The 14,046-nt window shown below is 38.9% G+C and overlaps 1 protein-coding gene across 2 annotated transcripts; it reads right to left on the bottom strand.

Moving 5' to 3' along the window:
• Positions 1-10,210: 10,210 nt before the first annotated feature.
• Positions 10,211-13,975, bottom strand: YOD1 (YOD1 deubiquitinase). 2 transcript variants are annotated; one of them, XM_047751999.1, is made up of 3 exons: positions 13,564-13,975; positions 12,092-12,251; positions 10,211-11,094 (listed from the first exon to the last, which is right to left on the bottom strand). In XM_047751999.1, the coding sequence occupies exons 1-3, from the start codon at positions 13,612-13,614 to the stop codon at positions 10,391-10,393; spliced, it is 915 nt and encodes a 304-aa protein (XP_047607955.1). In that variant the 5' UTR covers positions 13,615-13,975; the 3' UTR covers positions 10,211-10,390. The 2 variants fall into 2 exon arrangements, with proteins under 2 accessions (XP_047607955.1, XP_047607954.1); XM_047751998.1 differs by lacking the exon at positions 13,564-13,975 and having other exon boundaries at positions 12,092-13,555.
• Positions 13,976-14,046: the final 71 nt, after the last annotated feature.

Consider the following 14,046-nt stretch of genomic DNA (forward strand, 5'->3'; position numbering starts at 1 on the left):
ATCAAACCTCTCTAATTCTCAGTAACCCTATCTACAAAATGTAGAAGATAATAATCTGTCTCATGGAGTTATTTGGAAGATTACATGAGATCATACATGAAAATTACTCTCTGTACATTGTAAGCACTCAACAAATGCTATTAAAATTATTACCATTATCACTTACATAGGTACTGCAGTAGCCTCCTCCTAACTGGTCCTCCATATCTACTTATTTCCTTAACCCATTCCCTACAGAGCAGTTAAAATAACTTGGAGAAACATAAATCTGATGATGCCTTCCTTAAAGTGCTTTAGTGTCATCCCAATGCTCTTTGGATGATTTTATTCCTAAATTACGTGCTGATATCATTCACTTTATATTCATGCACATACATATTGAATATCTACCGTGTGTCCACTATTTTATTAGGTGCTGAGAATACAATGGTAATAAGAAAGAGCGGATCCCTGAACTTGTGGACAAATTACTTGGGGACACAAATATAAAATAAATGAGCAAATAAAATGTGGTAAATATGAATTAGGGTAAGCGCTTAATAGAGCTTATAGATGCTGCAAATCTGAATACTTACTTCTGAAACTTCATCTCATGTTTCTCTTTTCCTGTTTACTGCACTATCACCGGATTGGCCTGGAAAATATTTAATTTCCTCCTGCAACATGGTGTTCCCCAAAAAACATTATACTTGGAATGTTGTTCTTACTCATCAACTAACTTCTATTCATGCTTCGGGTTTCATCTTAAATGTCACTCTTGAAAAGGCTTTCCCAGATTAACCACTTTTGATGTGATTCCCTCACCCCATTCATTCTTCTTTTCATAGCACCTATATTTCTATTCCTTTATAGCCGTGTGTCTCCCCTCCTCCCCGCCCATGTGTACCCAGCCCCAGGGCAGTTCCTAACACAACATTCACATTAAAAAAATGCTTACTGAATGACTATCCTTGTAATTCTGAGGAATTTGATCCCATATCGTGCAAGAGATAGAGTTAAAGAAAACTGCTTAACAATTTATCTGAGATAAATCGACCTTACTGTTTCTGGTCAAATCTAGGATCATTTTCTCAGCCTTCATTGTGACAGAGTAAGAGTTTAAAAAAAAAAAAAAAAAAGCAAGGCTGGATATTAAATGATGGATCTAATCAAAAGGGTCACTTTGGCAGAAGGTCAACATAACTCAAAGTCGTTCCTTAGTTTTGTAGGTTTAAAACCCTGATTTGATTAGTTTATTTCATAATGGTCAAGCTCTGGGAGATGTAGTCCCATCTAATAAAATTCATAAGAGAAGGATTTATCAATCCCAATACAAAGTCATAGTAGAAGGAAGTTCGGAATTTTACAGTTGTAATATTCTGTCCATAATCAGGATGGAAATTTTTGTGAAGTATGTTAGACCATAAAAATTAATTCTTATTCTATGATAAAGGACACATTCTTCGTGGCTCAGTGGTTAATGAATTCGACTAGGAAGCATGAGGTTTTGGGTTCCATCCCTGGCCTTGCTCAGTGGGTTAAGGATCCGGAGTTGCCGTGAGCTGTGGTGTAGGTCGAAGACACAGCTCAGATCCCGTGTTGCTGTGGCTGTGGCGTAGGCTGGTGGCTACAGCTCCGATTGGACCCCTAGCCTGGGAACCTCCATATGCCATGGGAGTGGCCCAAGAAATGGCAAAAAGACCAAAAAAAAAAAAAAAAAGAAAAAAAGGCACATTTTCTATTTAATTCAATATAAATATCCAATAGGATTGAAATGAAGTGTGCTAGAAATACTCATCATTATTTGATAAAGTACTTTGTCCTTGAGCTTTAAATACACATTGACAAATTCTTACTATCACTCTTCCTCTCTTGTTCGTCCTCTCTTTTTTTTTTTTTTTTTTTTTTTAAAACAGTGAGGTGGTAAAGGGCTTTATTATTTTTCTTTTTAGGGGCATACCCATGGCACATGGAGTTTCCCAGGCTAGGGGTTGAATTGGAATTATAGCTGGATCCTTAACCCACTGAGCAAGGCCAGGGATCATCGAACATTCATTCTCATGGATGCTAGTCAGATTCAGTAACCGCTGAGCCACAATAGGAACTCCCCTTCCTCTATCGTTGATGGGAAAATTGCTATTAAATCATCTGCTTCAAACCTGCTATTTTCATTTCCAAGATTATATCTTTTTTTTTTTTTTTTTGGTCTTTTTAGGGCCGCACCTGAGGCATATGGATGTTCCCAGGCTAGGGGTCAATCGGAGCTGTAGCTGCCGACCACAGCCACAGCCACAGCCACAACCACACCAGATCTGAGCCACATCTGTGACCTTCACCACAGCTCACGGCAACACCGGATCTTTAACCCACTGAGCGAGGCCAGAGATCGAACCCACAACCTCAATGTTCCTAGTCGGATTTGTTTCTGCTGCACCACGACGGGAACTCCAATTTTGTCTTTGTTTTGGATTTAATTTCAGCATTGATTTTGAATTTGACTCCTGAGTAAGCTTCAACTCCAGTAAGATCGGAGGACTCCCCTTGGTGTACAGAAGGAATTTTAGAAGAACAGAATGGCAGAAAAGCGGTTAAGAGGCAGGAAGTTACTAAGGCAAAGACAAAGGACTAGTTATCCTCAGAGCTTAGTTCCTCACAAATTTTTTGTTTACTTAAATTCACATATATAGGGAGTATAAAAAATAAAAATCCTAAGTTTTAGTGAGTTTAGGGAAATGTGTTCATGACACCCTGGCACTTAATTTCATTTGATAAATACCCTCGAAATCTATAGACGCAATAGAGACAAAGACAGAACAAATGTTTAAAATAAAAAAAGTATTTGAGATGTTTGCTATTCTGTTCTTGAACTTCTCGTTTTAGGTTTAGAGATATAAGATATATATCTCTATATATAAGATATAAGATAAGCATAGTATATACTACTCCCAAATAAGGAAGCTTCCACCATATTACTAAATAAGAGTGCAAGCCCCTACTTTTCAAAAACTATCAGGATGATAAAAGAAGAAAAAGAAAAAAAAAAGGATATGCAAATGCTAGGGAAGAAGTTTATTTCATAATTATTCATTTCACAACCAGCTTTTGAAACATTTTCAAGATATCGGGGCCCTAATGATCGTTGCTCTATTTTTCACAATGCAGGAAGTTACATCACAGTACTTGACCTTAATATTACAGCACCCTTTTCTGTTTGTGTTATGTTTCTAAGGCAAATTTTACTTTGTAATATTCACCCTTTATTGGTCTGAGTTCTTCCCTTCAGAGCCTCAGAGAGTAAATCGAATGCATTTGGCACACTTCCCCAGGTTTGTAGTTAGCCATCACAGCAACGTGAGAATCCTTTTCTATTCTCCAGGTAGTTGTCTACAGTTCCTTCCTGCTCTCACATGATAGTGGTCAAACCTTAGTTTTTCATCAGGTTTCACAGGTAAAACCCTCATCCCAACCCCCAATGCAATGTGGGTACACTAACACTTTTGCTTCTTTTTTTCTATATCTTTTAACTATTAAAATGCAACTATGTCTGCAGCCCAAGTCATATCACCGGGTTGGGATTGGAAGAGTAGCTACGTACTATTGCTATTTCTTCGTCCATTCAACTATAAAGCCAGGTTTTACTCATGCTGCACTCACATAATGCATCATTTGAGAACTTAAGGGCAGGACTTTATGACTATTCTGTCTTAGAGTTTTTCAGCCTGTGGAGATTTTTGAATCATCTATTGTACTATCAGTCCTCTCTAGATTTATACTCCCTGTAATATTAATAACTATCTTTAAATAGTAGATAAAGATGGATTGAATGAGGCCAAGGATGTAGTACTGACATAAGCTGTCAGAGGTCTCTGGAAGTTGACACTGGCTCATTTACACGGTCCTAGCTGTGGTTCTCTAACATTTATCATTAATCACCTGGAGGGCTTGTAAAAACAGATTGTTTTATTTTTAATTTCTTTCTGAGAATTTTCATTTCTTACAAGTTCCCAGGTAATGTGATAAACACACTTGGAGAAGCATTGCTTTATGGGTATAGTTAACTGTTCAACAAGCTACTGCCATACAATCCAGGAGACTCCTTTTAATATGAGGTTTGGCTTGACTTATTCTAAGGTTGACCCCCAAGGATATATTTTGTTTTGGTGCACAAGCTAGATTGCATTAAGGTTCCCATTCCAGAATTTTTTTTTTTTTGTCTTTTTGCCTTTTCTAGGGCCGCTCCTGAGGCATATGGAGGTTCCCAGGCTAGGGGTTGAATCAGAGTTGTAGCCGCTGGCCTACGCCAAAGCCACAGCAATGCAGGATCTGAGCCGTGTCTACGACCTACACCACAGCTCACGGCAACGCCGGATCCTTAATCCACTGAGCAAGGCCAGGGATCGAACCTGCAACCTCATGGTTCCTAGTCACATTCGTTAACTACTTCGCCACGACGGGAACTCCCCATTCCAGAATTTTTAAGCTTTCAATGTGAAGGAAAGGACAGGTGGCTCCATTTAGTTAGCCAAAACTAGCCAGTTCTAATAACTTCAGTGTTGTTTCAAATAAATGTTTAAACCCTGACATTGTCAAAGATTAAATAAATTCTCCCATAGAGATGTTGTAGTTTCCAAACAGATCTAAGTTCGCGCAGATCTGTCTATTATAAATGAAAGGGAACATTCAGACTTTTCACTTTGACAATTTGTCAGCAACAGACATTGAATTACACATTTCAGGAGCTGATCACACACCAGAAAATATGGAGTTGAAGAAAGGAAACTTCAAAACCCTCTGGGTAGATGAAACATTTTAGTTTCTCTTGTCAGTCATTAAGATTCCGCCTATAGAGTGAGATTTGGCAGATAATGGTACACAAGTCAAAGCAGAGGTCCATTAGCTTTTGATGATAAATATGTAACTGGAGTGTGGCAGCTATTCACTGGCCCTCTGCCCTCCCCAAGATATGCTCAGACAACAATATTTTCACTTCATTTATTCCTTCAAAACAAGTCACTTCATTCATTTAGGTACTTAGAATTATACATCTCATAAATAAAATCAATGCATCTTAATGATAAAGGCAAAATCACATAAGAGGTATACAAAATGAAAATTAGACATTTCCCGGGTAGCAACAGTGCATTAACTTTAAAAAAAAAAAATGCTGGCAAGTAGACAAAATATTTTTAAAACAAGAAAGCATTTTCCATCTTCATTAAGAAAAAAAAAATTTCTTATGCCAAAGGAAACAGGACTTTGTTTTGCTTTACCCTTTCCTGCTACTTTTCAAGTCATATTTTAAAGCTCTAAATTTGACAATTTTACGGGTTTCTTCTTGTGTTTAGGAATTTCAACCTCGAATGCATTTATACAGGAAATATAGGAAACTGTTATTCTCTATTCCTTTTGACAAGCTGTATTTTAAACTTAGTATCTTTTTAAAGGAAAAAGAATTACACTTTGCTACAGAAATTATATTTCCTGTAAACAGCTTATATCATGAATGGCACCAAGGTGAACTGGAAAACTGACAAGAATTAGGTGCCCTGGTCCTTTTAATTAACTTACAGGCTACAACTAATACAAATCCTATTACCAGTTATAGTCAGGCTCATGTAATCTCAGTAGAAACTGTAAACCTTTTTTTTTAGGTTAACCTGTTTACCTACAACTTACTATCATATCTTTACTAACCCTATACTCCTAAATGTAGGTTTGTATTTTTAAAAACAAGTATAAAAAGGCATCATAGCAAAATGCTTATTTAGGGTTTTATACTTTACTGACGAGCTTTTCAGTTATGGCCTTGCTACATTCTATGCCAAGAAATGGGGGAGGAAGGTTATGGTGACACAAAGGCATTGCTTGAGATATTTTCTGAAAAGCCTAATTCAGGACTAGGAATGCATTCACTTAAGAATCTCTCTTTATGCGGTACTTTATCTTTCTGCCTCTTTGTCCCTTTACTCTAAAACAGCATGGGAGGACTATCAATTTCCTTTAAATTCTATAAACCAAGACCTAAATCAGCACCCCACAATTCCAGAGTAACATCATTTCTTCAAAGTCAAATATCCAAAGCACTGTAAACAAAATATCAGCTAAGTTTTGGAGAAAAAAAAAAAATTCTTTTCCACAGTTGGGGAAATCGTATAATCTTTTTAAGTTCGATGAAATTTGTTGAAATAACGCATTTATTATCTAACAGTAAGAAAACATCTTTAGTTAATAAACTAGCTTATTCAAAACAAGTGTTTCACCTTAGACTTAAAAATGATGTTGCTTATACATAACTTTCAAGGCCTCAGACTCAAAAATCAGCTCCTTTAAAATAAGTTGCTTAGAAACAAATGAAGAGTTTGAGGACTCTAATCTTTTCAAAGCTGTAGTAGTCATCTTTGTGCTACAAGGACAAATACTTGAATACTGCATTGTACAATGAATAATAAAGAACAATCACATTATAGAAATAAGTAACATTTTGAATGCCAGGGCACAGAGTATGCTCCTAACAGTTCCTGAAATCCAGTTCTTCTGTTAACAAAACACCAGAATGTTGTGCCACTGGATACATTATACACTGATGGTAACTGTTAAGAAGAGCTAATTGTTGGGAGCTGAAGAATTGTATTTTAACATCTTTGACAAGACCCCTGGAGAGGGCTTACATGTAAACTTTCATTTCATATTTTTAAAGTGCAGCAAATAATAATAAATGTGTGTTCTCAACACATGAAAGAACATAAAAATCTTAATACATCAACGTTTAGGAAGGCCATTTGATTCATAAAGAAAAAAAATCATGCTGCTGCTCATCATGTATACTAATTTTTTCAAAAAAGACAGAAAACTGTTCAGTTAGGGCAACATGAACATTCATTTTTTTCGCTGTGCCCATGGCACGTGGAAGTTCCTGGGCTTGGGACTGAACCAGCGACAGCAGTGACCCAAGCTGCTGCAGTAACAATGCCAGATCCTCAACTCACTGCGCCACAAGAGAACTCTGCAACATTCATGTTTTAATGCCTACATAAGATAGAAAGAATAAGCTAGATATGCAAGGTGAACATGGGCATTTAGGGGCACGTATGGAGTAGTAATATGTTAATTCATTCCTGATTACGATTTTGCTGGATCTTGAACTACTTTATGGGATAATCAAATGGCATGACTATACTAGCTTTTGCCAACAGGGTCAAGCTGATCAGCCCCCAAACTTTCAAGGGTACCACTTGACTGTGCCTATTAAACATTCATGGCAAATAACCATGAACCACTAACAGATGTACCACACTGCTGTCTTCACATGGCTATCACATCACAAAATTCCCAGAGATACTAATTTTAACTTCTGAAATCACTCTATCTAGAAGAGCATCTTAACAGCCCTACATCTCATCTTCTTTAAGTCCAAAGAAGAGTAAGGAAAAGAAGAGTGAGGGAAAGAAGAGTAAGGAAAAGAAGGAGTGGGAGATAGGAGAGCACAATAATGTAAACTATCCTCATTTTAATAAAAAAAATTCTTGTACGGCAGTCAAAAACTGAATGAATGGGAAGATGGGTTTCATTCTGCTCAAGTGCAAATTTAAGGTTTCTTTTAAACCTGCGGCAAGATTTTTCCAAGAGTTTAATAAGTGCAATTAAAAAAAATCTTTAAGGGAGTTCCTGTGTGGCACAGTAGAAGTGAATGTGACTAGTATCCATGAGGATGCAGGTTCTCCTGGCCTTGCTCAGTGGGTTGGGGATCTGGCGTTACCGTGAGCTGTGGTGTATATAGGTGGCAGATGTGACTTGGATCCCGAATTGCTGTGGCTATGGTGTCGGCCAGCAGCTATGCTCTGATTGGACCCCTAGCCTGGGAACGGCCCTAAAAAGCCAAAAAGAAAAAAAAAAAGAGAGAGAAAAAGAAAAAAATCTTTAAGTTCTGTGAGGCTTACAAGCTTGAGTTCAGAGCAAGTACAAGTTTAGGTCTTGAATCCTCAATAATTAAATCAAACAGTCTGCAAACAGTACTTTATCTTGAATTTCTCATGATCAGATCATTAAAGTCCCAGTGCAGAGTTTTAGCAGCTAATTTAAAAAGCCATTATTGAGAGCAATCTATCAGTGTCCAACTGAGGAATGCACAACCCAGTTAAAAGGTAAAATAGAATAAGATCCCCTGAATAAATATTTGACACTTGCTATAAAAGCATAAGCTTAAATATGCAAACAAAAGCACTTAAAATGATGGGTTTGATTTTATAAAATATAACATTCTATTTCTTTCCATTTGTTAAATTAAAATCAAATGTAGATAATGTATACTCAATTCTAAAGTGACAGAATTTATGCTGGGCAACACATCAATGCATGCCTGGTACATTATAAAGTACTCAATAAATATCTGCTGTATGAATAGACTTCTGTAAAATTCCAGTAAGCAAATATTAAGTTTGGCCCCTGAAATGCTTAGGAAAGGTAGGCAAGGTTTATGAGTAATGACATATAAAGCTCAATTTGATGGGTGTTACCCAGTGGTACACTCCTAACTTACAGCTTTAAATTTAGTGTTTTCTGGGGGAAATAAGAGATACAAAATCCTTTTAGACCAGATGACAGTCAGATACAAAGAGATTTTCAATCATATTCATTTGTACATATTATGATTGCCAAACATAAATACTGGAAGCTCACAAGTACTATTTTTAAGGCTCAGTAAAATAGAAAATTAAAGTTATACTGACCAAAACAACTCATAATGTCTAAAAGAGTTATTCACACAAAAGGTACTTAAGAAGTGTCATCCAGTGATTTCAAGCATACTTTGTGAATTGTTCTTTAAAGGTACTTTCCCCCTAAATTGTTTACATGTTCCTTGATTTTATTTTATCTTTTCCCCCCCTTAATTTTACATGGCCACCTCCATCAAGGCAAAGTGCTACAAGTAAATCTCAATTTTAAAACATTTGCCAAGAAGATAAGCTAAAAGAAAAGATACAGGTGCTCTAAGGTATACCATTGGTTTTCTAAGTGAGATATTTAATCAAAAACAAGACCAAGGTAACAAAACTTCACAACATTAAGCTTCTTCACATTATGTGAGATAATATATAATGAATTATAATTTAGCATCCCTGATCTTCAGAAGAATTAAGAGGTAGAAAACTTTTATCTGGAAGATCTCATAGTGAACCTAAGTTTTAGAGGGTGTGCCTTGTGGATCAGCCCACCAAGCAAATGGCTCTACATCTAATACTAGGAAGGAGACAGCTGAATAAGGCAAAGACTTAAAACCTGTCATATTGTGGAAGTGAAGCAAATTCACTCAATATTGTCATCCCAACTACTTTAAACTTCTGCAAAAGACAAAGATTGTGGATAAACAAAGTGCTAATTTGCAGAAATGGGAAATCATTTAAAAGCATTAGTGGTGGGATAAGGTTAGCATGAAAACAAACACTGTTTAGGTAAGTCAAAGATCTCACAACAGCCAAACCAAAGGGTGGCACTATTACTTAAGATAAAATTTTTTTTAAGGAGCCAGAGGAAGTGATCTTAACAAAAAGCTGAGAAAATTAAATCCCTCCAGGCAAACCTTTAGGTAAAAGAGCAAAAACCAAGCACTCAACCTCAAGAAACTTCAATTTAAAAAAACATATCCTACTTAATTTTAAAGTTTTATCCCATGTGACAAAGATTAATAAATGAATTGCATTAAAACAATGAGGCCAACGGTCTTTTAAAGCTTCAGTAAGCTGCTCAGGCACCTTTTCCCTCATACATTCTACTTTTATACACTAGAAATCCTAAATTGGGCACTATCAGTTCCTATTTTTAAATAACATTCTCAAGGAGTAGACTGATCCCTGTAAAAATTGCTTGTTATGGACTTTGCATACAATGAAGTACACATTTATAAAGTCTACCAAATTGCAATATAAAATCAGTTTTGACAATTCTGAGCATCTTCATTAGAGGAATCTATTCATCATTTAGTAACGTTAACTCATTCCGAATTTTTAAAAGGACTCAATTACCGGAGACACTGTGGTTTATGTCCAGTGGCCTCCCTGAGGCCTTTTACATTACCCCAAGTATGATGCTGTTTTCTTCTCCCAGTTAATGCCACTGGGTGCTAGTTTATAATACTAAAACTCAATCTTCAGGTTAGTGTCAGTAGGTAGCAAGGACCACCTATTCTGTCACCCCAGCAGAAAGAGGGCATGGATCACCACTGCAGACGCACATCTGTAAACTTGCACACTAATTTTAATCTTAACAAGGAATTCAGTGTCTTAGTGGTTTTAGGTTAAAATGATGGTTCAAGCATTGTGTCCTTTTATTCTTGAGGGTTACGAATAGCTTATTGGAAAACCCAGAGCCTTCTGGATCTGTGAGGTAGTAGGCTTCAATCCTCATCATGCATGGATCACACTTCTCCAAAGTTGGTATGGCCTGTCTCCTTGGCATGGTCCCTTGCTTCTGCTTGTCCAGTTAATCCCTTCTGACATACCATGCATCTCAGGGTGAAGCGGTTGACATCAGTAAATTGTCTCTTGCTTCTAGCTTCATCTGCTAATTCCAGTGCTTGTACAAGAACAATATCATCATTAGAGGAGAAAATGGTCAGAGGAGGGGTGTCTGGGTCAGGGAAGACACGCTGAAGTGGATCATAGTGGATGCCATCATATATAAGCAGGACCCGTTTGGTGTATCCTGCATCTTCCCCAAAACGATCAATTCTTACGGTCTGTGTATCCACTACACATATTTCGCATTGATAAAATTTAGACAAAATGGATATCTCAATAGCTCCACCCCAAGTATCATCCCTTTTGATCCAGTCACAGTACTCTTGATTTGTTTTTCCCAGTATTGCCTCGCTATAGAAGTCTGGATCACTTGCTACAATTTGTGCTATGAGGCGTCTCATCTCCGGGGCACAAGCTGGATTCAAGACTCCTCCTTCAACAACATAGTACACACTGGTAAAGAGGCAAGAGTTGTCTGCTGGGACCGTTGTTCTGGTAAGCACAGGCAAAGGTTCCCTGACGAAACTAGGAGCACCATGTTTTGTAAATGCAGGTGATGTTTTGGGTCTGGTTTGGTCTTCTTCAACGATCAGCATGTCGCCTGTCAAAAATAAAACAAATCCAGAACTGCAGAGACATCATAGATGAAATGGGTATTCTCTAACCAAGTCTGTAAACTACAAACACGAGTTAAAAAGTATAAGTTGGGGTTAGCAGGGAGAATACAGTTTTGCAAACATGTTTCGTCTTGTTTACTGAAATCTCCATAAAGATGAAAACAGAACAAAGAGAAAAACGTTTTAGGTTGCACTTAATTTAGTAAAGGGGCCTGAGGTATCCACCTTTATAATTTACTTGAAAAGACCCATTTCAAGAACAAAATTTTCTTAAGCTTGCTCCCTGCAGTTTACAAGCATAGATCGTCAAAAGATTTTTATTACAGAATAGGCCACTAGGGGGTTCTCTCCTTCTGAAACTTAATTATCTACTCAAGTGTTTACAGGGATCCTTGATATAACAGGGGAAAGGCTTTTAATTATCAATATTGCTGTTCAAGCTTTCACATTGGATAGAAATAACTGCTGTTGTCTAGAACTTGAAAAGGACTTTAGTGGATGTGTCAGAGCAAACTCTAAAATGAGTACACCTATCAAAGGAAGTATATATGAAGGTGACTGCAAAAATGAACCAGGAAAGCAAAAAAGTATCCTACATCCTTCAGACCTGCTGACACCTTTCAGTGATCTAAACGAAAACAGCCATCAGGACAGAAAATTTAAGTTCCACCTTTAAAAATACTTTTGTGGACGCAGAGGTTAAACAAAATGAATGAGACCTTTTCTAGACAGACTAGAAAGCAGAGGGAAGGGGACTCCAAGCTTTGGGCTTGTCAGAGATCGGGCCCTCCCTGTCTCTTTCAACTGTACGTAAAGTCAAGGAATTGCTAGACACTTGTCCCGACCTCCATCAGAGTTCTGTTTTTTAACCTGTCCTCGTCCTCAAAGCCCCCAGCTGACCCATAGCCACCTCAACTGTTTCCACATGCCCCTCTTGGTCTTCCCAGGACTCTGCCCGGTCCCAGCCTCGATCCCCCATACCTGACTGGATGGGCAAGTCCCCCAGAATGGTATCCCCTTCGCTGAGATCCAGGCACTCGGGTGGGTATCCGACAAGGATGCGCTGACAGTCGGGGGCAATCCCGGTGATGGCGGCAATTTGGCCCTGGAGTTCCCGCACCCGGGTACGGCTGGACAATCCCTGCAAAACATGTGTGCCATCCTTGGCCTTGCAGCGGAGCCGCCACATCGTGTCGCTCTGGCCGCCCATAGGCCAGACACCCGTGGACCCAGCTTTGGTCCCCGCAGCACGTTGGGAGACGCCGCCGGGGAAACCAGCCTCCCGCGGGACTCCAAAATGGCCACCCTTTGCCGGACCAAACATCGCGAGAAGTCGCTGGCTATAGCTCTCGCGACACTCCGCAGCTTCAGTCTTAGCCTGTTCTTAAAGTGACAACTAGTTCCCACCCACCCCTACTTTAGGTGGCAAACTGTGATGATTTAGCCGTATTCCTAAAGTGCGGCTAGTCTTGCTGCCTGTAAAACGAGTGAGGCACCTTCTGCGTTGGCAGAATATATGCTCAAGGGAAGAGGGCGGGGAACGGAGTTCCTGAATCTAATACATTGGAATGTAACCTTGCACTTAGGTCGGAAATTATTAAATTGGGGCTTCCAAACCACGCCGGATCATAGTTCGGAAGGCAAACGAATGCCAAGAATGGTCAGTGAGTCAAAAAGACCTGTCAAAGACAACAGATACTCGTGATTAGACGCATGGCTGCAGCAAACACTGACTCATTGAGGTTAAGGGGTCCGGGGGACTGGCCTTTCCACCTTCATGAGCCTGTAACTTAAAAACGTCCATTTGCCACATCAGAAAGCGCAGTATGAGGTCAGCATCTGGGCCGAGAGCTATTGCTACATTCGGGAGGTGGTGGCAGTGTAAGAAGGAGGAATGAAGAGGGCTACCGTGTGTCATCCAGATTCCAGTTCGCCCTAGTTATACAAATACCAAGACGACTCCATTCCTGACTTCATTATGGCGAAGTACTCACGTAATCAGGAGAGCCGGTGAGGTGTAAAGGACACGCAATCCTTGTATTTCACAGCAACGTGATAATGCTAGGTTGTGTGACTTTTTCCAACCCCGTATCCCTAAACACAGGACTGTGCCTTCCAAGTAAGTGCTCTGTAAACACTTGCTGAATAGTTAGAACCAAGTTGTATAAGCACAGAGAAGGCAACTGTAACATACTGGGAGTTGTAAAAAGTTTCAACGAGTAGGTAATGATTTGAGTTGTTCAGAAGGATGAATTTAACCCCCAGGTGACAGAGGAATAAAAATACCTCTGAATTTCTCTCTCTTCCAAGAAATCCATACTCATTGTTCTTTTTCCATCCTGAATCCGAAGCAGCAAGGCCTACCCCGCGTAGAGACAGTTTATCAACAGAATCAAGCATCAAGGGGGCCTGGGGGCAACTGTGAAAAGTTCACTCGGAATGTGCAAACTCACCTCCACTGTAAAAGCCTCTAGATCTGAATAAGTTATATGGAGACTTTGCATCTTTTCAGATCTTTCATGACCCAATTTTCTCCTTGAGCAGTTTTCCTCTTTGGTTCTTCAAGATGACCATAACAGATGGTACAGTGTGAGTGGTAAGAGGGAGAATAAATAAGATGGTAAATCCACTGAAGTATGTGCATGGATCCAGGGAAGCTCCTGGTTCAGCGGTGAGAGTTGTTGATTTCCTTAGTTTACAGTGTCCGCGACCTGAGGCAAGAATATGCAAACACCTTAAGATGTATTGTGGTAGTTTACTCTAGCAAACACCTTCCAAGCTTACGTCCCAATTTACAGATCTAACAGATCCCGCTGGGATTCAGGAAAAAAGCGTTAATCTCCACAATGATTTTTCCGGTCACCCTCTCAAGACTTCTACTAGTTCATTCTCGCGAGAGGACGAAAAAACCCACAAAACTTACTTTTTATTAATCC

The sequence above is a fragment of the Phacochoerus africanus genome, chromosome 11 (assembly GCF_016906955.1).
Source record: "Phacochoerus africanus isolate WHEZ1 chromosome 11, ROS_Pafr_v1, whole genome shotgun sequence".
Classification (NCBI taxonomy): Eukaryota; Metazoa; Chordata; class Mammalia; order Artiodactyla; family Suidae; genus Phacochoerus; species Phacochoerus africanus.

Excerpts from the sequence above, each read along its gene's own strand:
- YOD1 (XM_047751998.1), bottom strand. The coding sequence starts at position 12,434 with ATGTTTGGTCCGGCAAAGGGTGGCCATTTTGGAGTCCCGCGGGAGGCT. Across the intron at positions 11,095-12,091 it reads GGACTTGCCCATCCAGTCAG|GCGACATGCTGATCGTTGAA; the intron begins GTATGGGGGATC and ends TATTTTTGACAG.